We start from the raw sequence: 24,860 nt of genomic DNA on the forward strand, positions 1-24,860 counted from the left end.
TGCGGAGGATTTCAAGTTCTAGGCCTAAATTTGCCAGTGCACGGCTGGGCATAGACACCACAAGGTCCTGCCCAAGACCTTGACACAGTGCATCCTCCAAAATCATCCACACATTTTGGCCATATTTTCTCAAATCCTGCAAAATCCTCCATTTTGCAACTTTGGGATATTCTGGCAGCAATGCAGCTTTACAAACATTTTTCACCTGGAACATCCTCAGAGTTTTTCTGTTCATATTAATGGTACTATATTTGCTGTCTGTTTCATAATTGGACATAGCAATATTAAAATTATGCTGGTTGAAGGAGTGCTCAGTATAAATTGCATGCATACCACCTGTGGTGTTTTTTGGTCACTTTTATGAGTGGCCTCAGATATCGGTACCATTGTCTGATACATGTAGATCTACAAAGTAAACCAGTGATTGTGGACTCCAAGCATAGCTAAAGAGGATGCTGTTTGCAGCCACTTAAGGAAACATGCAGTGGAAATTCAGTTCATCTTTATTTCATGACAAGATAGTTACAAGAAAGTTACAAAGAAACTTTTCAATTATTTGCAAATCCTTTCATCAATGTAAGAGGGCGCTATTTTGTTTTTTGTCACACAAGGTACTCCTTGTCAAAAGTGCATATGAACAGTACAAAAATAGGCCTTCAAAATAACCCACAAAAGCTGTTCAACATGATAAAAAAGAAGAAATGTTTGATATATATTTGTACACAGAGCTATAGAGAAACTACTGCTCTGCCTTGAATGACATCACGCTTTGGCTCATAAATACAAAAAAAATTGTTAGCATAACAACTAAAATGTTGAAATTTCTCCCTTTTACTGCTATAAAGGAGGTGGAAAGTCATAGTAACATTGCAAGAAAGCTGTTTTAAATGTATTTAAGTCATAACAGTCCTATTGCATGTTTCCTTTAAACCATATAGCTGCCGTAAACACCCTGCAAAGTCCATGCCCTGTCATTTTATGATCAATATTTTACAGCGGTAAAGAGAGGGAGTCAATTGGTCATTCCATCAATGCAAATTAATGTGTATTTTCCTGATGTCATCCAGTAAGTTTGACTCTGCCTTTCTTTCTGTATTTTTGAAGGTAACCTTGTAGACAGCATGGGCCTGCCAAGCAAAGTGATCCTACGCGAGGTGGTTGCTTCTTTCGATTCAATCTTTGTGTCTTGGGAAACTGAAGACCCTAGCACCATGATCCAAGGGTACAGGTTGGAATATGAAGATGGCGTATCAATAATGAAGATGTTTGATTTGGCAGCCACAGAGTCTGAGTTCACTATCACTGGTTTAACTCCCATCACCAATTACGTGATTAAATTGCGAGCGTACAATTTCGTGGGTGAAGGAGAGGCTGCTATGGCAAGCGCACTGACCAAGCCATCAAGTGGTAAGCCACCCATTGTGTTGATGTCTTTATATCGTATTGGTCTTTGTTTTTGATAGCAATCAAGGATGTCGTCGGGTCTATCACAAGTCCCTGCAAGTCCATCACAAGTCCTCCAGTCCCAATTCAACTCACAAGCTATGAGCTTTGACAAAGGCATTCCTTTGTGGTGGACTTGTGAATGGTCCTGTGGTTTACTTGTGACTCGATTTGTCATGTGATGAACTTGTGATGGACTCGACTACATCCCTGGAAGCAGTGGTGCAATATGGGATATATATTCCAATTTACACGTATGGAATATGCAAATATTTGACCGGCACCCAAATGTTCGAATAGGTTTTAGCCGGTTTGAATATTCGAGAGAACAAAAAAACTATGTGCGACTGTGATGTTCTGTTAACCCTTAAGCCGGCCTCGCGATTTGCTTGCGCCACGACGGAACTATCGGCATCAAGCAGAAAAGTAATGCTCAGGTCACAAAACTGAGAAATCGTGTGATTCTTTTGAACAAGCGGCATCACGAGGCAAAATAATTGCAACCATGCATATGTCACCCACGACGCGACAATCCACCACGATTCAACAGTCATATGACTTCTTTAACAATAGGGGAATAATTATGTGGCTGGTTCAGCTCGAACCATTATCAGTGCGCATTCCCCTGATATGGTCTTAAATGTACTTGTATTCCCATTCACAAATACCTTTGAGTCAAAAAGTCGACACAAGTCAAAAATTATACATTTCCAACGATTTTGTTGAACAGTTTTACTTCATTGTTTTTTAAACACCCCTCTAGCTATGATATGGAATATCCTCTCGCAAGTAGTAGTAAACAATCTTCTTATATGATGATTGACGCGCGCGTGGTGCGTACTGCGTGATGTTGCACAGAAGGCGCAGAGCGCCAGTGTAGTGTGCTGATTGGCTAAACAATTGAAAAGGATCATCTTTATGCGCACATGATCGCGACGTTATCGTAGAAGTTGAAATTTTTCTACTCTTGCGACTGTTGATTTTTTTGAACACCGACTAATTTTGACTGATCTGTGTCATCGCAAGGTCGACCCGAGGCCGGCTTAAAGCCTTAAAGCAAGCCTCAGGTCGACCTTGCGACGAAACAGATCAGTCGGCAACTGACTTTTCAGAATCAAGCTGTGCCTGAGCTACGACCGTCGGAAACAACTCAAGTGTAACTGCGATGATATTAAAACAATTAGCATGAGTTGGTGCTAAAAAAAAATTACCAGTCGCAAGAGTAGAAAAAACGGTTTCGCCTTGGCGCAGGCAAATCATGGGTCGACCTGAGGCTGGCTTTAAGGAGCCGGGTTATGTTGACCATCTCACAGCCGGATGGGGAGGGGGATAATCTTGGCCATTGATTGACAAAAAAAAATTATGAAACTCAGTGCTTGCATGGAACAACATTTATGAACATACCTAAGAAATTTCATGACTATAGCTTAATTATTTATATGCACCAATGGTATTTCGGCTTTGTGTACACTACATGGTGTTCACTGTGCGGTAACCCATAGTCAGAACTTTATGTTTTTGGTTTTCAAAAGCTGTGCCAGATTCCAGGCTAAAAAGTCAGGGAAGCTCAGCTCATGACAAATGTCCAGGTCAGAACAAGTGGAGGGGGTCGGGCGGATATATTGTCAGATGCCCATGGGCCTCGTGAGGGGGAAGGGGGGCAAGGTGGCGCTTGCCCCCCCCCCCCCCCCCCAGAAAAGCAAAACACAAAAAAGAAGAAGAAAAAAGAGAAAAACAGAAAAGAAAAAGAGGCGCGAAGTCATATTGCTGTCAATTTAATGGGTTGGGGGGGGGGGGCAAAATGTCCCTGCCCCCCTCTAAAACTGATAAATCGAGAATATGTTTGGAAATACAGAAATTTTGGCCCCCTCTAGAAAATCCTGGCGACGCCCATGCAGATGTACAATGTAGACAGTAATTCATTGTTCCCATCCGTTAAGCAGGTTAAAGCCCTTGAATCTTATAAAATACTAAGTGTTAAACATTCCAGCTGTCCATGATATCGATTGCTGCATGCAAATTTTCAAGCTAAAGTCCATCATTTGCAGCTTTCCAAAAAGTAACTGACATAATTGTTGTTGAAAAACATAGTAAGGGAACTAAACTCCCTGTGAAATTATTTTTTCTGGCATGCTATCATTTTGAAGAAATCCACGAAAGAAGGCCTTTCCAATGGTGCGTCGTTGAAAATGTCCATTAGTAGTTCATTTTTTGTATTCGGCGAAGCGCGTGCAAGCATTGGCATGACGCACACGCCTTGCTATCATTCGTCGGATCAGTGCGCGACATCGCATAGCTGCAATCAGCTCAGTGAGAGCGTACCTTGGACGCTGAATTCAGGCCCATTTCGGAACATGATTCAGCAACTTTTGATTTGAAATCGAGATCCTAGAATGTTGTTTCTCTCAAACTAAACAGCTGAAGCTGGGCTGAAACTTCATCAGGTTAGCTGTTCAGCACCCTTCTTTAGATTTTGAGCACTTTTGTTGCTTCAAACGAACAAAATGCACAAATTGCAAATGATGGACTACACATGTACCTTTAACAGACGCGCTTTTGCATGCAACTATGGACGGGCATGGCACACAGTTGCAGCTGGCGTGTGTAAAACTGGATTGGAGAGTTTCAAATGATCAAATATTCGGCGAAACGCAGTTCCAAAATAATGGAATACTTACTTATTCGAAAATGGACAGCCCTATTGTGTTCTTATCAACAGAAGGGGGATCAACAGAACAGGGGTCAGCAGAAGAGGGAGCTGTTCGTCTTGTTAGCGGTTATGGTGTCCCGCATTCTGGTCTTGTTCAGTACTACAAGGACGGCCAGTGGGGTTACCTCTGCGCCCCGCTGGTATGGGACGAAGACAACGCTGATGTCGTCTGTAGACAACTGGGCTTCGGTCCAGCGCTGTTCATCGCTTCACTTGGACAGATGTTTGGCTCTGGGGATGGCGTTGGGTACGCCTCAGGGTCAAAGTGCACAGGTCAAGAAGCGACCCTGGCTGACTGTGCCATTGATCCCTGGGATATCAAGGCTGGATGCAATCACTATTCAGACGTTGGAGTCATCTGTGACACTGGATCAAGTAAATCATCGTTATTTCATTTCATTTCAACAATTTCAGTTAATTTAAATAGTTTCATACTGACATTCTAGAGTAGACCCCAAAAAAATAAGATTTAAATAAATTTTGCGCCACTTCTAGTGCAAGTTGGCAAATGGTTGACTGTCGCAGTCATTTAGAATGACGCCAGACACCACTTAATGGAAAATAATTACAAAAAGTTTGTTAGTTTGAAACCAAATCCAGTTTGGTCCAATATAGGGCTTTGCCAGGCCCGTCGCCAAAGGGGGGGGGGGGGGCGGCCTGGGGCCTGGTGGGTTCGGGCCCCCCTTGGCGAGCACTTGGCTTCCTAAACAGCAAAAGCCATACATGTGTATTTTGTATTTTTTTTTTTACAGTACTTGGCCCCCCTATTTGCTACTATGCCCCTCCCCCCAAATGGGGGATGTTCCAGTTGTTTTCTTCAGCATGTGTCACAAAAAATGGATGGCTTAATTTTTAATCACTTCGCGCTGGGATTATTTTGACATTGACTGGACCCAGGCGTGCGATTGTTTTGACGAACCTCGATGCCAGACGGGTTCAGGCCGTCATCTGCGGGTAGCACACCCAGATATTTCTGGCCTCGCTCACTGAAAGCGGGTCGCAGACAGATATTACCGGCCTCACTCGTTGCATGTTTATCTGTCATCCAGCGGCCGGTTATTACCCAAGGACTTAGCCTCAGGACTACCACAAGTAGTACCGCCATACTTATCGAAGCCTGCATCAGGTAGATACGAGTTACTCACCCCGGGCTCGACCCACATTACCACTACCACCCACGGCGAGAAGAAACAGTCTTCTCCTCGAGGCGTTTACTGCTTTCACAGCAGTGGTCTTTGGTCAATAGCGGATAGAAACAGGGACAATCCCTTCCGAGCGACCATACACTGCTAGTGGCATATGTACGTTCGTAAGCCTATTCTAATAGGAGGCAAGTGAAATTCCTCACGCATCCATTTCAATCCACCCATCTTCGCAGTTCTCTGACAGGACCGAGAACAGTGCTGAAAACTCAGAGTGGAGTGCCACAAACCCAAACTATGAATCTCACTGGACGAAACTTGTTTGGAGTCCGATGATTTTGCAGACCCAGGGGACATGTCTCCCTTCGAGACGCAACTCCGTCTGTTACAGAGAGACATGGCCCAAGTATTGAAAATACCAACAGTGGATAAAGCCAGTCAGCCTAAAAGTACATGTAAATTGTTCAAGCGTAGAACTGGTTCATCCCAAGCTTCAGCTCAGGACCCACTCCTTCCTCATCTACCATTGGACATCGTGTGCATTGACCGCATGAAGAAACTCGCGGGTGCAAAGATGTGGAGACCCTTTTGTCCATGGGAAATGAAGTACTACCAGTTTGCTAAGGCAGACTATGAGCATTACCTGGTAGTACCGCCAATTCCCGGTACAGCTAAGGACAAATTGGTAGCTGATGGGAAATATCAACCATCTAAGTCGTCTTTCAAAGACCCTACCCAGAACAAACTCAAGGAGACCATGAAAAAGATTGACTCAGCGGCCAGATTTGGCTTGAGAATCAATTCCTTCCTTCCTCCTCTTGTCGGAATATCTGGCATTTGCAGTGGAAAGGAAGTCAAAAATTTCCCCTGACATGATGGCAGTTGCCCTTCGTTGCCTTGAAGAGGCTCAGTTACTGTGGAGTTTGGATCAGTTCACAAGAGTCTCCCTAGCAACCACGACAGCTCGTCGTAAGAACGTAATAGATTCCATCTATATTCCATACGCAGGGGCAAGAAAGAAACTAGAGTCACTGCCCCTCCTGTCTAGTGACCTCTTCGATGGGAAATGCCAAAAAAATCCTAGAGACAGAGTCCAAACGAATCAAAACCACTCAGAAACTGGACTTACGCAAGGTCACAGCCAAACCACAAAAGGGCAACAGGAAGCAACAAAAGGCAGCTCCCTCATTCCGTCCTTCTCGTATTAACCCTTCAAGCCGTTTGAACCTTTTCGTCAGAACGCAGCAACAGGGGCATCAGCCGGTTCAACGGCCACTAAAGCACACCCCTTACAACCAGAATCGCCCAGCCTACCGAACAAATCAGAATCGCGGCTGGCAATCGTCGGCACCCTGACAGACCGGAGGCTGGCGAAAATGACATTCACGTTACCGAGTTGGCCCCCAACCCCGGACCCATGGGGGGCCGACTCAGTTCTTTCGAAGGGTCCTGGCAAGAAATTACTTCCAACAGATGGGTTCTCGCAACTATCTCGCAAGGTTACAAGCTCAAATTCACGAGTACCCCTCTGTCAGAAACAACCACTCACATCACCTCGGTGCCAATGAACAAAGAAAAACGAAATTCACTAGAAGAAGAGATAATTTCTCTGCTGGAGAAAAACGCAATCCAGCAAGTCTCTCCGGGGCCTCGGGACAGTGGTTTCTTGTCAACATATTTCCTAACCCCAAAGAAAGGGACCAGTAAGTGGCGCCCATCATAATTCTCAAACCTCTCAACAAATTCATCCGATCACGTCGGTTCCGGATGGAAACTCTAAGAGTCGTTCCAGATTCAATTCCAGTTCCATCCTGGGCAGCATCACTAGACCTCAAAGATGCCTACCTACACGTCCCAATCTACAGGCATCATTCCAAATACCTACAATTCAGATACAAAAGGGACACCTACGAGTTCATCGCTCTCCCATTTGGTCTATCCACAGCCCCACGGGTTTTTACAAGGATATCACGAGTAGTAGCAGCAAGTTTACGAAAACAAAACATCCTAATCTTCATGTATCTGGACGACTGGATAGTCATAGGGCGCACAGAAGTAGAAACCCTTCAAGCGATCCAGTCAGCATGGGCTCTGACATCCAAACTTGGCTTTATTATCAACAAAACAAAGTCTCACCCAACTCCAACACAGCATCCAGTCTTTTTGGGTGCAGACATAGACTTGTACCAGGGCACAGCAACTCCAACCGAAGAACGTATCCTGAATCTTCAAGGTTGTGTTCTCATGTTCCTTTCAAAGAATGTGGCCCCAGCAAGAGCATGGCTCGTGCTGTTGGGACTGATAGCAAGCATGATAGATCTTGTACCTTATTGCAGGCTCCACATGCGCCCCCTCCAGCTCCACCTACTGGCCCATTACAGACCAAAATGGGATCCAATCCATCTTCAAGTTCCGATCACCATAGGTCTCCTTCCTCACCTCTGTTGGTGGTCAATCACTCAGAACTTACGGACAGGCCTCGCCTTTCCCTGTCCTCAGGCCTCCTTAACCATCACAACCAATGCATCAAATCTAGGATGGGGAGCAACTCTCTCCCCATGCCAGATAGGCGGAACCTGGGGACCAGATTTCCAAAATTGACACATAAACATTCTGGAACTGCAAGCGGTGTTCTACGGCCTACAACATTTCCAGCCGACAATACAGGGACACACAGTACTAATTCAAACAGACAACACGACTGTAGTGTCGTATATCAATCGTTAGGGGGGCACCCGATCGCCCCAACTGTGTTATCTGACTTGGGACATCCTCCATTGGTGCATCCGGGAAGAAGTGCAACTTTCCGCTTCCCACATCTCGGAAGATCAGAACGAGATCCCGGACGCCCTGTCCAGGGGTTTGATAATTCCAACAGAATGGACACTCAACAGAGAGATTGTCCGTCTCCTCTTCACCAATATCGACAGACCCCACATCGACCTCTTAACAACAGCCATCAATGCTCAACTCCCAGTATTTTGCTCACAACGCCCAGATTCAAAAGCATGGGCAGTGGACTCACTAACAATAAAATGGAACGGGATGATCGCGTACGTTTTTCCACCAATATCCCTGCTTCCAAAGGTCCTAAACAAGTTGGAAAACGAGACGTGCAGAATGTTGTTAATAGCCCCATTCTGGCCACGCCAGCCCTTGTTTCCGAGGCTGATCAGACTGCTAGTTCGCACTCCGTGGATACTACCTCAGAGACCGGACATAATATTCCAACCACAGTCCCTTTATCTTCATCCAGCCCCCGGGGACCTCCATTTATTTTGTTGGCCTCTGTGCAACAGTCGTTCAGAGCAGCAGGCCTTTCTCAAGACACTGCCACTCTTGCAGCGCACAGCAGCCGAGCCTCTAGAAGAAAAATTTACGACTCGAGACTTCGGCATTACTAAAAATGGTGTTGGAGGCAATCGGTTGATCCAACCTCAGCTCCTCTGACGTTGGTCGGGGATTTTTTACTGTACCTTTATAATCGGGGTCTGACCGTAGCGACTGTCAAGAACTACCGGTCTGCTCTTTTCGTTATCCACAACGGATTTGAAGATGGTTCCGTAATCTGAAACAACTAAGCGGTGACCCATCTCCTCAAAGGAATGTTTGTTGAGCGTCCCCCAATAAGAAATCTCATACCTTTTTGGGACCTCAACCAAGTCTTACAGTCATTAATGAAGCCCCCCTTCGAGCCCCTGGGCCAGGCTTCATTGTACCACATGACTCTTAAACTAGTGTTTCTCCTGGCTGCCACTTTTCACAGAAGGAGTGAACTTAACTCCACTCCCTTTCAGTTAAACCTGGACACATCCGTTGGGAACCAGGAGGCGTCCGACATATGCATTCCCACAACGGCAATCCTGACTAAAAACCAATCTATGGGTTTTACGCCTCCAGATATTTTTGTACCAGAAATACGTACAGTATCAACTATCCCTGCTGACAAAGTCTGGTGCCCAGTGCAGACTCGTAAATGGTACATCAGCCAGACCAAGGCCCTACGTGAGAGGACCTCACAACTGTTTATAACAACAACACATCCGCACTGTGTGGCTTCACGTGACACCGTTGCTAGATGGATAGTGTCAGTGATTAAATTAGCGAACCCACATTGGCCTTTGACAGATGAGGGTTCATATAAACAGAAGCAACATGCTCATAAAGTGCGAGCACTGTCAACATCATGGGCTTTCTTCAGGGGAGTTTCCCTAGAAGAAATCATAAAAGCAGCATGTTGGAAATCCTCTCCAACGTTCACATCTTGCTACCTCAAAGATGTGCTCCAAACTGAGGGCGTACCAGGCCGGACAGTCCTGTCAGCGGCCATGGCCTCATTAAAAGGGAGCATGACAAGAGAGGAAACCTCCTAGAACATCAGGGGTACCTCCCTTGTGGTGAGTCTGTATTCTCTTAGAAAGAAAGTTCATGAGTCTACGAGAGAACACATTCACGCAAATGCGCCTCGCACCCTCCTCCAGATATAGCTGCTATTCTATGCAAATGTAGTTGCTAATTAGGTAAGTATTCTCTCGTAGACTCCCCCCCCCCCCTTCAGTCATGTGGGATGAGTCTACGAGAGAATACTTACCCAAATAGCATCCCACCCACCTCCCACACTCTCAGCTCGGCTAGTTACCTTCTTGACTTGCACGAGAAAAGAGGCAGATTCAATATGGCGGCGACTCCGCATGGCACCATGGGTGGGCGCCAAGAGGCGCATTATTGTGCGATTAAACGCTTAGCGAATTGGCCTGCCGGCAGAGAGAAATATGCAAATGTAGTTGCTATTTGGGTAAGTATTCTCTCGTAGACTCGTCCCACACGACTGTGGGGAGGGGGGGGGGAATTTAAATCTCACCACTTGTCTCAACTATAAACATTTCTTGACTGAAATTTTTTTCAACACTTTGAGCTATATTTCTCCACCATGACTCACTTTCAGGAGAGACCGCTATCCGCCTCAGCAATGGAACATCAAGCAAGGGCGTCCTTGAAGTGTTCTATAATAATGAGTGGGGCACTGTATGTGAGGAGGGATGGGACGTCAAGGATTCCGAGGTCGTCTGTCGTCAGCTGGGATATAACGGAGTCAAATACATGAGCTCCTTCGAGTATGTCATTTATAGTAAATCATTTTGTCTGTTAAAAAAAGAGTATTTGAAACTATAAATTAATATGATTAAGTACATTGAGTTGCCAGTTTCTTCCATATACCACTGTTATGAGCAGTGTTATTTATCAAGTCATTTAAGTCAAGTTAAGTCTCAAGTCAAAAAAATAGTAACTCACGTGGGGTGTATGTGGGGGGGTGGGGGAGTGTATTTTGGAGGGGGCTAAAATAATCTCTTTGATGGCATTCAGAGCCTCAGTCGGTAAATGAACCACCAAATCAAAATACAAAGCATGGGTCGTCCCAATCCCACAGATGTTGCTAGTATGGGGAGGGGGCAATTGTTTTTTTTTTTGGTTGGCAAAATCATTGCCAGCTGTTGGCATACCTTGGCAAACATGCAGTGTGGAAAAAAGCCACCTATTAGTCGAAAGTGTCCAAGATTGTTGAACAGCGCCGCTAATAGTCAGATATTGTTCCCTCCACCTCACCTGCCAACGTATCTCTCCCCCCCCCCTTTTTTTTTCCCCCTGGCTGTAAGCGGGAGGGGGATATTGCTCTCACGTATTCCTTCTGTGTGTATGTAAACACTGGCAATTGTGGACTAGGGACAAAAGGGTTAGGGCACAAACAAAGTGTCCACGATTGACCGATGTAGTCCACGATTGAAATTCTCTCCTTATTTGCAGGCTTTCGTTTGACTTCAGCTTTGACCGGTTCATATCGGTCATGTTTAAAAATGTTGACTGCGAAGGCACAGAGGAATCACTGTTCGACTGCCCCAAGTCGGACTGGTACGTTGATGATTTCTCGTGCACGAGCCATTATAACGATGTCATCTTGGCATGCAGTAAGGGTAAGTTTGCCATAAAATTAAGACACTTTGTCAACTGTAATGGCGGGCAAAAATATTGACGTTGTAGAGTGTAAGGTCTTGTAAAAGTTGTACACACTAACTCCTGGCATGTAAAATTTGCATCTTTGCTGTAACATTGTTTTTGGTCAATGAAGTGGATTAATTGAGATATGGAAAATGTATCAGAGAAACAAAATATTGAACAGTTGAACAAAGAAATTGCCTGGAGCGGGGCTTGAACCTGCCACCTCCGGATTACCATTCCGGTGCTCTAGATTAACTGTCCACCCTGAATCCTTCAATATCCTCTTTGCCAAAGTAGAGGATTTGAAGGATTGAGGTTAGATTGCAAAAGTGCGTAACTGATTTCGTAGGATGCACTTTGTCAAGGTCTTGGGCTGGACCTTGTGTTGTTTTTGCTCAGCCATGTGTAAATATAGGCCTGGATTATGCTTGAAATCCTTAGTACTGCTCCAGGATGTCACTGGCCAAGCCTCAACATATTGACAGTCAGTGCCAAAAGGATTTTGCAGGATTCAGGCAGTGGTCACCCCTCCGTGGACCATATTCAAGAAATAATAAAGGAATTTGCAGGATTGAGGCTATACGCTATTTTTCCATGAGGCCAATTAAAGGATTTTGCAGGATTGTGGCTACATCATAGCAAAAAGGTCTAGGGAATTAGGGTTAAAATGTTAGTTCAAACTTACGTTATTTAAATTATATGTTTATTTCCTCCCATACAAGGTGTTTGATATTTTGTTTGTTCATTTGTGTATCTTTTTCTTTTATTTTCATGTCATGCGATTGGAATGAAACTATCTTGATTTCTCATTGTGTGCTCTTTTTATTTGATTTTCTGTCACGAGTTTAGAAGACATCGATTTGAAGATGAGGGATCTAAATGTCGTAGAAACCGTAAGTGGCACTGACGTCTACATGATTTGCTCGACTGAAGATGTTTTGATGTATGTGGGTGAAGCAGAAACACCTGTGTGGACGTTACCATCAGGCACCAAGCTTTCCGTCAGTAAGTACTCTGGAATCATACACCCCTCCCTCCGTTCCCTCCCCCACCCTTCCCCACTCCCCCTACCTTCTCCCGACCACCACTGACCTATTCACCCGTCTCCCCTACAACCATTGAAACTCGAAGCACAGGAAACGCAACTTTAACTTTGTTGGCAAAACTACATTTTTGACCCTCATGTACCCTGCATCTCCACACCCTCTGCGTGCAAGTATCGGTTCCTGTATTAAGAGCACGCACGACAGGGCAAGATGAAGTGTTCCGTAGGCCCTAGGCACCAGTGTTCTGAAGGCCCTACTCTGCCCAAGGCACCGTAACCAAATTCATGTTAGTGCTAAGCTGTACAAAGCAAGTCAGGCAAAACTGGTAGCAATAATACCCTGTACCAGGGTTCAACTTTTACTTTTTTCACTAGCCAGCCGGGCTACAGGAACAAACTCTTAACTAGCCTGCGGGCATTTTCACTAGCCCGCATGTTTTGCTTACATAGAGTGTCTCATGAACAACAATGTGCATAAAACGTGTATCCTGAGGCAATCTTGTCAGTGTTGTTAATAAACAGATATAATAATTTAACTTTAAACAGTTTATAAATTTAGACACAAATTGATACAGGTTTTTGCTTTCAGAATTTAATCATTTTAATGATTTATTTCTTCCTGTCCTTTCATCTTTGATGTAGCCCAATAATTCTTGACTCACCAGCCGGGCTACTTAACGAATAGTTTGACTAGCCCACCGCTGTTTTGACTAGCATTTGGCTAGCGGGCTACTGCTAACGTCAAACCCTGTATACATGCAGCTATGTCAGTGTCAGTTTAATAGTGAATTCAAAAATTCTGAGAGAGCATTTTAAAATGATGTGTGTCCTGATATTTATATTAAATTATTACAGGTGATAGTGAAGGCAACGTAAGAGCTGCTCAACTTGGAGTTAGCAGCAGTCAGCTGGTAATCACTGGTTTCACTGATCAACAGAACGCTGGTATATATCTCTGCACAGTGACTGGTTATCAGAAGAACGTCACACTGACTGAGGCTACTCTGGCTGTGTCTGGTAGGTTTAGAATGAGATTGGCATCAAAGACTTCAGAAGCTAAAGCAATGAGTTTAGCTCACCTCAATACATACCACTTACCAGTAAACTTTGCTGAGCAGAAACAGCCTACAGCCAAAACGTCATGCAGTGAACATTGTTAATTAAATATGTGATGCGATCAAGCTTAACATGAGTCGTTTGACGGGAATTTTCATTTGGAGATACAGGCCAAAATAGGACCACTTCATCACATCACTTCATCACATCTTTTGGTGTTCAGACTTCCATAATTTGTGAACTAAAGATGGTATCAGCATGCGGTTTTCACATGAGTAATGCTGAGATTGTGCTCTTTTCAAATCTGTAATAAAACATTTTTTGACCAGGGTCGACAAACGACTCATTTAGCTTGATTGCATCACATATGTTCATGTGATGTTGGCTTTCAGCATCAATTTGCTATTAAATGCACCGAACTATTGTTGTCATCTTCTCCCCCCCCCCCCCCCCATGGCCCCAGGTCTTATGTCGGGGTTTGGTCTCATTTTTCAAGCCCCAGGGTGGGGATTTTGATCACTCAGAAACATTTTTACATTCGGTCCACAAGCTGGCAAGGCAGTTAGTTTAGTCCACCCCACCCATGTATGTCAGAGATTGTCACTTAAAATTTACCCGAGGGTATTGTGGTTTACTTGATTTCATCACGTCAGAAGTGACAATCCCCACATCTTGGGTGGGGCGACCTGGCAGAGGGAGGGGTGGGGGAAACAATTGATAAGCATTTTCATTTGCTATTGTCTTTCGATAAAGAGTGATAATTCCTTTCTCTTCAGTGGAATTCCCCTGTGCTGAAGGTGAATTTAACTGCGGGGAACGATGTGTACCACGACGATTCCTTTGTGACCAAGACTGGGATTGTTGTAAGTGGTTATCAACGAAATACTTCATTGATAAATGCAGGAGCTAGATTGAAAACCCAACTTCTATATGGCAAAGCAACCAAAGAATTCATCATTGTTTTAAAAATCTTACACATTTCAATAAAAAATCAATATTAGGTTGAAGAAAAACAATTACTGGAGTGGGATATGAACCAGCGACAGCCAGAATGTCGTACTAGTGCTCTACCAACTGAGATATCTAGCCCTGTGTTGGCGGTTTCCCAATTTGTCAATGTCTTTGTTCACGGTGCACATGTCAAAGGTTATTAAAGCAGTATACAGGGTGAGTGAAAAAAACCGAAACCCAAATATTGGGACCGTTGTTTTAGGGAAGTTCTGCATGTAGCGTTTCCAAAATCTAGGATATGAAAGTCCAATTCATAAGCTTTCTTTTATTACAAGAATCATTCAAATCACTTATGTACTTTTCAAATTACAGAATTTTAAACACAACCATTGTTTTAAGGTTCTGTCCACTGATCGCAAAAAAGTTCAGTGTTCTTTCAGCAAAACGAAAACAAATCACATAGGGATGTTTGTGAATTGTTTTTGTTTTGCTGAAAGAGCGCACACCTTTTTGGTGATCCGTGGACAGAACCTTAAAAGAGTGGTTGCGTTTAAAATTCCGTAACTTGCAAAGTAAAGTGACTTGAATGATTCTTGTACTAAAAAAAAGCTCATGAATTGGGCTTTCATATACTAGATTTTGAAAGGGCTACACATGCAGAACTTCAATAAAACAATAGTCCCTTCATTTGGGTTTTATTTTTTTTTACTCACTCTGTAAAGCCAGGGATTGCACCCATAGTTACAATACTAGTAGGCTCCGTAATCATGGCCATGCTTTGGTAAAAGGTCAAGTTTACAATTCTAATTCAGTATTCGGTATATCAATCCATCCCGATGAACTGTCAAGATTTCTGAGAATGCACTACGGTTTCAGGACGGACAGCCATGACCATGGTTTGTCAAGAACGTGGACGGATTGGTGAAGAATTGAGACAGTACTACTAAGAAAAATTACAGTTGCTCCACGGTTGTCTGCAATTGGGTCACAGATGACCAGGGTTCTCCTACAAATGAAGATATTCGTGGTACCACCTTAGCAGAATTAACCCTTCCACAGGCGGGCATATTCGTAGGACATTCATAGCAAATTCATCGTGATTTCTACCAAGAATGAGCTACGAATCTCCAAGAATATGTACGAATAGCCACGAATAACACTGCAAATCAGTAGGGTTGTCCTACGGATGTCCCATGGTTGCCTTACGGATCGATTTTCATGACGCTTCACCACGGAAGGTTTGAACATTTTAAAAGTTTCGTAGCCCCTCCACAAATACTCGAGGTAGATGACGGATAACCACGGATGTACTAAGGATGAATAGGGTACTCCCCAGAGTTGTAATGACTCGAGTCAATGACTCGACTCGAGTCCGACTCGAGTCACATTTTTTGGCGACTCGACTCGAGTCCCGACGGGTAAATGACTCGACTCGACTCGAGTCACTGCGAGCAAATGACTCGACTCAACATGAGTCCCTCATCAGAATGACTCGACTCGACTCGAGGAAGGCTAATAAGACTCGAGTCCCAAAATAAAAGCAAAACTTACTTGCGAAAAATATTTGCAATGACTTACGCTGCGCCGTTCGCGTTGCCAGTTTTTGTTCACGTCACGTTAATGTTCGCGAATAATGTACGTTTATATACAGCGGCAGTCTGTTTCCTTCCTCCATAATGAAACAACAAACATACACCGTGTCGCGGACTCCCACCTTGTGGTTCTATAGCATGTAATGCTAAACCCGGAACCAGACTTAAAACGCATTTCTCAATCTGTGGTTTCATCATTGGTTTCAGGCGATTTTGAAGTTCTTGGTGGAACGCTGGCTAAATTCATGTCCCGATTTCACACAAAAAAATGGATACGGACGGGCCCACCTTTAAATAATCAGAAACAGTTTTGTATAATGCAATTAGGTTTTAACGTTGTCAGCGATCAGCGAACAACAAAATCTAGACCCGAAGCCAAACCAGTTATAAGACCGAAGTTTCACATCTTCTTTTCTGTGACGTGAGCTAGCAATGGAAACTGTTGGTTGGGTACCATACAGCATACTTTATGTCTTTGGATTTCCGTAATAGACTGGTGCCTTGTATTCTTTCTCTCTTGTGTTTGTTGCTTTTTATTGTAATTTAGTGTTCAAATATTTGTGACTCGAATTGACTCGAGCTAAATACTTGACTCGACTCGACTCGACTCGACCACACTCTGTGACTCGACTCGACTCGACTCGACTCGACCTTGTTGACCTAATGACTCGACTCGACTCGAGTCCCTTCTTTAAAATGACTCGACTCGACTCGAGTCACAAAAATCAGTGACTCGTTACAACTCTGGTACTCCCTGGGTTTATCATGATTTTCAAACCGTGGAGATCTGTAGCTCCAAACCAAAAATTTGTGACGGGGGCTTTTCTTGGGTACCTTTTATCAAATCAGGATGAGTTGACACCGAATTGATTTATGTTGCATTATACAGTGGACGGTCGTGATGAATCGGAGGAGATTTGCTCACAACCCATGCCAATTGTGTGTTCACGGTTGGAGATGTTGTGTGACAATGACTCTAAATGTGTCTCCATGACTGCATTGTGTGACAGAATCCCAGATTGCGACGACGGACGTGATGAAATGAACTGCGAAGGTAGGTTACAGCTTCAGTTTGTCACGTTGGAGAATTTTTTAGATTCTTGTTTCAAATGAGTGGATGCATGTTAATTAGCAATCAGGGATCATCATCATCATTCCTTGCAAGTCCATCACAAGTCCTCCAGTCCCAATTCAACTCACAAGCTATTCAGATGAGCTTTGCCAAAGGCATTCCTTTGTTATATCCTCTGTTACTTCTGACTGGTCTTATGGTTTACTTGTGACGTGATTTGTGATGTGATGAACTTGTGATGGACTCGACTACATCCCTGGTAGCAATATGCAATATGGGATGGGCAGCATCTTCATTATTACGGCTGTGCCCAAATTACCTGGCTGTGGCTGACAGTAATGCACACGTCTGTGGGAAATAGTTATTACCTGGCTATGGCTTGCAGCAATGCACACGTCCATCGGAATTGCCTGGCTATGGCTTGCAGTAATGCACACGTCTATGGGAATTATCTAGCTATGGCTTGCAGTAATGCACACGTCTATGGGAATTACCTGGCTATGGCTTGCAGTAATGCACACGTCTATGGGAATTACCTGGCTACGGCTTGCAGTAATGCACACGTCTATGGGAATTACCTGGCTACGGCTTGCAGTAATGCACACGTCTATGGGAATTACCTGGCTACGGCTTGCAGTAATGCACACGTCTATGGGAATTACCTAGCTAGGGCTTGCAGTAATGCACACGTCTATGGGAATTACCTGGCTATGGCTTGCAGTAATGCACACGTCTATGGGAATTACCTGGCTACGGCTTGCAGTAATGCACACATCTATGGGAATTACCTGGCTACGGCTTGCAGTAATGCACACATCTATGGGAATTACCTAGTTACGGCTTGCAGTAATGCACACGTCTATGGGAATTATCTGGCTATGGCTTGCAGTAATGCACACCTTTATGGGAATTATCTAGCTATGGCTTGCAGTAATGCACACGTCTATGGGAATTACCTGGCTACGGCTTGCAGTAATGCACACGTCTATGTGAACTTGCAAGCCAAAGTTAGGCCTTGCCCCGAATTACTTGACTGTGGCTTGAAAGTATACACGAGTCTATGGAAGCGGCTGCAGCCGTGCCCCATAGACTTGTGTGTAATTTCAAGTCATAGCCAAGTAAGTGTGACATGGTGCTGAAATGACAAAGTATGACAGTGTGTGTTGAAGTTTTGAGTTTGTCGATTTGTAATTATTTCACAGGACCTGTTGTTCCAAGGGACAATTGCCCCATCGGTCAAATCTCCTGTCCTACTAGTGACCAGTGTATCTCTCTGGGTGCCATTTGTGATGGAAACGACGATTGCAGTGATGGAATGGATGAAATGGACTGTGAAGATGGTGGTCAGTCTTGTGTCTTCTCTTTCTTAAATCTAACTCTTTTGACAGGATGCATGAAGCTCCTTGAAAATGCCATATATTCCAACAACATACAGCAAACAAAAATTGCTTTGTACTCGTAAAGTGACTCCTATAATAATGCATAGTGTTTAGAATTCGCACGTCTATCCACCAGTATTGGTGCTAAAGGCGCTAATATTAGTTATCCCGCGAGCGCGAGTGGAACACGGAATAATGTAGTGCGTCTGTGTCCCACATACCACTCGGCCGAAGTGGTATGTGGGACACAGACGCACTACATTTTCCGTGTTCCACGAGCGCGAGCGTGATAACAAATTTATCTTCAAGCAAACTTGACGGGCAGTAAAGTTGGACCATCGCTTTACACGAACCTTTTAGCGGTTTAGCGCTTGCAGCTGGAATGTCGCTCACATCTTGGAATAGCGCAATACGTAGCTTGCGATATGGACCGTGCAATACAGCCTCATATCACACTATTGTTGCCATGGATCGACCGATTAGGATCGAGAATACAAGTTTGCTTGAAGATAATCATTATCACCATGCTCATGGGCCAATTATTATTATTATTATTATTAGTTGAATTATTATTACTAAACCAATGATTCCTCACAAGTGCCCCAGGCACTGTAGCTCACAAGCCTGCAGAAACCTGTACAAAGGAGACAATGAAAAGAAATAACAGTTTCAGAGGTGGGGTCACAGCGGTGGAAAGCGAGGAAAGTACCGCTACGCTAACTTGACTCCCCCAGTAAAACATTTCAAAGACCATCTCAGCTCCCTGGGGAGTATACGGCTTGATGCTGCCATTTTGGCGCAAAGCAGCTAAAATCTACCACAATAACCATATCTGCCCTCAAGGTACTCATTTACTCGTGGGTGGAGAGAAGCAATTAGTGCAGAGATGCCACTTTTCCGGTTTTAACCGGAATTCCGGTTTTTAAAAAAAATCTCACAAAATTCCGGTTTTTCCGGCCGTCAAATTAACCTGAAAAAGAGAAGAAAAACTGTGGAAATGCGTTGATTTTTACCTCGATTTAGTACATTTAGGCGCACGCATGGCACAACGTTGTTCGTTGAAGTAGTCTTAAAAACAGTCTTTGTGTATGTTGTTGCCGAGCCTGCATGCGATACAAACGGCCAACGTACTTAATTGCACGCAGTATACAACGGCGCCTCGCGCGTGCTTCACCGCGTGCGGGCGTGTTGTGTGCTACGCACACGTAGCATTCAGCCTGGAAATCAAGTCTATCATTTCAGCTATCGGTGGTTTCCGATCGCAGTGATATATGTGAATACAAAAAATGCGGGTACCAACCATGTTTTCGTTGAGCGCATCGCGTAGTGCAAGGATCATGTACACCGACAGCAGTGTTGTGGAATCATGCATGTTTCGTGTCGAATATTACGTTGGAAATTCGGGTAGGCAGAATAAATATTAGGATGGAAAAAGTCAAAGTGATTGAACGAACCGACAGCTTTCAAGGCCATAGAAGCAAAATTAAAAAATAAACAGAACTTGGCTTGGCTACAAGATAAAGATGACAGCGGGGACTTTGTGTCGGACACGGAGTGGCTTTTTCACACACACAAAAGTCCGTTTTTTTCAAGCAGCCGTTCCGGTTTTTTTCAAGCAGACCCAGTTCCGTTTTTTTCAAGCAAACCTTGTGGCATCTCTGTTAGTGACAAAGTGCCTTGCCCAAGGGCACACGCTCCATAACCCCAGGCTGGATTTGAACCCACTACCTGCAGAATAACCCGTAGACCACAAATTCAATGTTCCAGACCACGAGGCAAAATTATCTCTCAAGTTTTCAGACATGTAGTGCTTTATTTTTAGTAAAAAAAGTAAAGTCAGTCTCGAACCAATGTGGCCAATCAGGCCACCGTGTATCTCCGGTTTTAGCAGCATTAAATGACTGAGGATAGTTCTACTCCCTCAGGATGAGATGCCAATCCATCACAGGTTGCTTCCCAAATAATGCTGATACCCATTTGTACTCATGGGTGGAGAGAGGCAAGTGGGGGTGAAATGGCTTTACCCAAGGACACAACATATGCCCAGCAGCTGGATTCGAACCCCTGACCCTCTGATCACGAGTCATAAACCCTAACCACCAGGCCATACTCACCCCACTTACAACGCCATAAATACAAAAGAAATGTTTTAAACTTCCTGGGAGCAAAGTTAGCATTTCCTAGTTTTCATTTGCAGGACCTATTCCGGAATCAGAGTGTCCTATTGGTCAGATCGCCTGTCCATTCGATGACAAGTGTATTCTGATAAGTGCCTTTTGTGATGGAAACGAAGACTGCACGGACGGAATCGATGAAATGAGCTGTGGAGGGGAAGGAGGTCCGTTTGCCCTTCTTTTTTTTTGAGTAAAATTTTTTAGTCAAACGTTCTCTAACAACTTGACCCATTTAATGGACTCTGGACTATATTAATGAACACCGTTTAGTGCTTCATCACTGCACAAAGTGTACACAGACTTATTTTATTCCAAGTGTACACTGACCTGTATCATTACTTGAGTGTCAGACGCCGTGGGCAACACGTTGAAGAGTTCCTTCTAGAGGTCCCTCTTGACTTTTTCTTGGTGTTGAGGGGTACTTGTACACAAAGCTGACTCCAACAGTGATGAAAGCTCCTCTAAAGTTGCTATGCAGTGTTCTTTAATAATGAAACACGATTACCTAAATACCTAAGACAGTTTATCCATTCCCATTAGTTGAGAGCCTGTCAAGTGGCCAGTCTTAAACGAATGATAAAGACAAGGCTGGCTGATCTTAAAAACTTTTCTAGTGTCACATGAAATTTGGACTCCTATGAAATCCAGTGCATTTTGGTTGAATGTTCACAAGCCTCATGTAGGCATGCGTAATACCAGTGAGTCATTATTTCACAGTCTTAAATTCACAATGCACTAACCACAGCTGCATCTGCGCATCAGCGCGCCAATCTCCGTAAAATGATTTTTTACCTCTTACTCGCGAGATGTACTCTCCATTAAATAGCAAGAGGAGTGCTTCAAAAAACAAATTAAATTTGTTGAACAAAATCGTTGGAAAGTTTTAATTTTTGACTTGTTTAGACTTTTGGACCAAAAGTTTTTATTATTTGACCGAAAAAGTATTTAAAATATGGGAATGAATACGTGCTTGTTTGTATTAAACACTATGTTTAATACCAGCCAAAAAGCACGTATTTATTCCCTTATTTACGACATCCACATGTAGTGGAAAGTCCAACTCGTGTGGTATTCAAAGTGGAGAGCTGAATACGTACCTTCCAGGGACAAAAAAGACCTTCAGACTTTTTTCTTGTAATCTAGGCCTAATTTCATGGCGCTGCTAAGCACATAATTTTCTGCTAACAGATGCTCCTATTTCATGGATAACGTTAGCAGTAAGCACAAGGTGCGCTTGTCCTCAGAGGAGGAAGTTGCTTTAGGCCAAAAAAAAAAAGTCTCCGGTTTCTGGTATGGAGCTTGCCCAAAAAGTGATGCGGCGACGCGGCTTTTGTTTTTTTTTACCTGATTTTTTTTGCTTCAAATGTGTGCTGATGACTGCAAATGGTGCCTGACTAAACTTAGTGCAAATATATGGGAGTCCATAGAGGCCACATCAAGCTTATTCTCAACCATAACCCAATCTAAAAACACGTTAAAATTGTGCAGCAGCAGTATTCCAGTCAAACCAGTGAGTTTGGCGAATTTGAGACATCATCTTTCATTGAAAAAAAAACTTTTTCATTTTGCCGATGCGCATGGCTACAGCGACGCGCGCGCATACCAGAAACCGGAGACTTTTTTTTTTTGGCCTTAATAAGTGATGTAATTCTAGAAATCTCAGTGCGCATGCCATGAAAAAAGTGCTTAAGGTCAGCACAACTTTTTGCTGTTAAGCAGGTCATGAAAAAGGCCCCTGCATGGTCAACAATTTGAAAAAGAAAAAAACCTGCAGTGGGCAACATTTAACACACTGTTTATAAAATCTTGACGCATCACTGACTTTCCAACTTTGGTTCTCCAGGACCATTTCCACCATCGTCATGTCCTGATGGCCTCATCCCCTGCCCAACAAGTGATCAGTGTATCTCACCATCTGCCATGTGTGATGGCTTTCCAGATTGTAATGACGGCATCGATGAGATGGCTTGTGATGAGGGTGGTGCTGGTAAGATCTCAACATTCCTCATCATTAATCCTAGTCTGGGTCCAAGACGGGCTTTTCAAAGGGAAGGGGTTTTGACTTTTGGACCAAAAAGTGTTAATTTTTTGACCGAAAAGTATTTATGAATGGGAATAAATATGTGCTTGGTTGTATTAAACACTATGTTTAATACCAGCCAAGCACGTATTTATTCCCTTATTTACGACATCCACATGTAGTGGAAAATCAAACTCGTGTGGTATTCAAAGTGGAGAGCTGAATACGTACCTTCCAGGGACGAAAAAGATCTTCAGACTTATTTCTTGTAATCTGGGCCCAATTTCATGGCGCTGCTTGGCTCATAATTTTCTGCTAACAGATGCTCCTATTTCATGGATAAGGCCAAAAAAAAAAATAAGTCGGTCTCTGGTCAGCGCGCGCGTCGATTTTAATCATGCGCGTCGATCTTTTTTTTCTCCAAAATGTTCCGCGGTAGCTCCAACAGCGCCCTCTATTTCCGCACCTCCTCAAGTTTTTTTACCAAGAGCACCAAGGAATGGGAAATTGCACCAAGGCAACTAATCGAAAGCACCAAGGCAAATTATGGAGGACACCAATGTACATGAGGACACCAAAAAAGCAAAATATTACCCCACCTTGTCTGTACAATCCAAGCTTGAAGAAAAGAAAAAAAAAAAAAAAAAAAAAAAATTTATAAAATCTTGATGCATCACTGACTTTCCAACTTTGGTTCTCCAGGACCATTTCCACCATCGTCATGTCCTGATGGCCTCATCCCCTGCCCAACAAGTGACCAGTGTATCCCACCATCTGCCATGTGTGATGGCTTTCCGGATTGTAATGACGGCATCGATGAGATGGCTTGTGGTGAGGGTGGTGCCGGTAAGATCTCAACATTCCTCATCATTAATCCTAGTCTGGGTCCAAGATGGGCTTTTCAAAGGGAAGGGGTGTTGATAATTGTTCCTATTCGCTGCAGAATCTGAATTGCAAAGGACCCAATTCAAATTTCTGAGGTTCCAGCTTGAAAATGATCTTCATAGGTACTGTGACCCTATCACTCCTTGGAGAAGGATTAAGTGGTAAAAGCCTGACAACTCAATTATGAGATAAACACATCATTTTTCTCTGGCAATAAAACCAAAAACTCCTCAAAAAGTGCCCTAGGCACTGTAGCTCGCAAGCCTGAAAAAAACCTGTAGAGAGGAGACAATGAGAAGCAATTACAGTTCTAGAGGTGGGAGGAAAACCCCAGAAGAAAATTCTGTGGAAGACCCACAGAATCAGGCAGGGACTGAAAACCCATTCCACATGTTGGCCCAGGCAGGCAGGATTCGAACCCAGGCCACAGCGGTGGAAGGCGAGGAAAGTACCGCTGCACCAACCTGAACTCCCTGACATGTATTGAAATGTTTTTTGTATACCTTTCTATACACATTTTCTTTGACTTAATTGACCAAAAACACACTTCTGCTTGATGGATTTTATGTTTATATTTTGGGAAGTTGTAAATTTACAGTTACTGATTCAGAAAATATCAAAACCTTAGGATGGTAAGTTCCACCCCCAGATGACTTTACATGCCCTGTGTGCGAAAGCAACTTCTGCCACTCTGTCCAGGTTTCATAGGATCACATCTCATTTGTCATTATTTTCTCTTCAGTTCTTTCAGGTGTTAACAACTGTCCTGATGGCAAGTTTCCATGTCCTGGTGAAGTTAAGTGTATCTCCATATCTGACGCCTGTAATGGAGTCAATGACTGCACGACAGGCGTGGATGAAATGAACTGTAACGCAACCTGTAAGTCAAACAGTGTTAAAGTTGCTTAATGCTATTTACAAGTTTCATTCCCCCAAAAAGATTCCTTTTTCTAAATTGTTATTTTTCTAGCAGTACAAAAGCTGTTCACTTTTGAGTGAGATCGGCCCATGTTCAGTTGTCGAATTATTACTTGACACTTTCTAATTATTGGCTGCCCGACAAGAATTCCATTATCTCAGAGTAGGTTGGTTCCTGTCCTACAGTCATGTAATTTTGATAATGTACTGACCAGGTGCCACTCTGTTCCCAAAGCACAAATGATTGTGCCCAAAACAAATATCCTTTTTTCAGAGGGTTTCAGACGTCCAAAAAAGGGGACAAGGAGGTTGTTTGGTTGGAATGATTATTCAAGTTTGAAATGTATTAATAGACACAAATCAAATTTGTGGAAGAGTACGAGGAATGCAACTTCAAGAAAAGCATCCCTTTTAGATAAAATCCAACTTGACAGCTTGGTTTGTAATACAGATCGAATCCTAGTTGGACTTAAGATCTG

At 43.6% G+C, this 24,860-nt stretch overlaps 1 protein-coding gene across 6 annotated transcripts in view; it reads left to right on the forward strand.

Annotated features, from left to right (window-relative positions):
• The window catches only part of LOC119740207, a 38,126-nt gene that overhangs the window by 9,937 nt on the left and 3,329 nt on the right, over window positions 1-24,860 (forward strand). For 2 of the 6 annotated variants that reach the window (XM_038215414.1, XM_038215419.1), the window contains exons 3-15: window positions 1,105-1,407; window positions 4,163-4,528; window positions 10,241-10,409; window positions 11,098-11,264; window positions 12,139-12,294; window positions 13,190-13,351; window positions 14,167-14,253; window positions 16,823-16,987; window positions 18,208-18,348; window positions 20,582-20,722; window positions 22,402-22,545; window positions 23,281-23,424; window positions 24,206-24,343. In XM_038215414.1, the coding sequence (XP_038071342.1) occupies window positions 1,105-1,407; window positions 4,163-4,528; window positions 10,241-10,409; window positions 11,098-11,264; window positions 12,139-12,294; window positions 13,190-13,351; window positions 14,167-14,253; window positions 16,823-16,987; window positions 18,208-18,348; window positions 20,582-20,722; window positions 22,402-22,545; window positions 23,281-23,424; window positions 24,206-24,343 (2,283 nt within the window). The remainder of the gene's footprint in view (window positions 1-1,104; window positions 1,408-4,162; window positions 4,529-10,240; window positions 10,410-11,097; window positions 11,265-12,138; window positions 12,295-13,189; window positions 13,352-14,166; window positions 14,254-16,822; window positions 16,988-18,207; window positions 18,349-20,581; window positions 20,723-22,401; window positions 22,546-23,280; window positions 23,425-24,205; window positions 24,344-24,860) is intronic. The other 4 variants (XM_038215415.1, XM_038215418.1, XM_038215417.1 and 1 more) reach the window with 4 other exon arrangements.

The sequence above is a fragment of the Patiria miniata genome, unplaced genomic scaffold (genome assembly GCF_015706575.1).
Source record: "Patiria miniata isolate m_02_andy unplaced genomic scaffold, ASM1570657v1 HiC_scaffold_5, whole genome shotgun sequence".
NCBI classification, from domain to species: Eukaryota; Metazoa; Echinodermata; class Asteroidea; order Valvatida; family Asterinidae; genus Patiria; species Patiria miniata.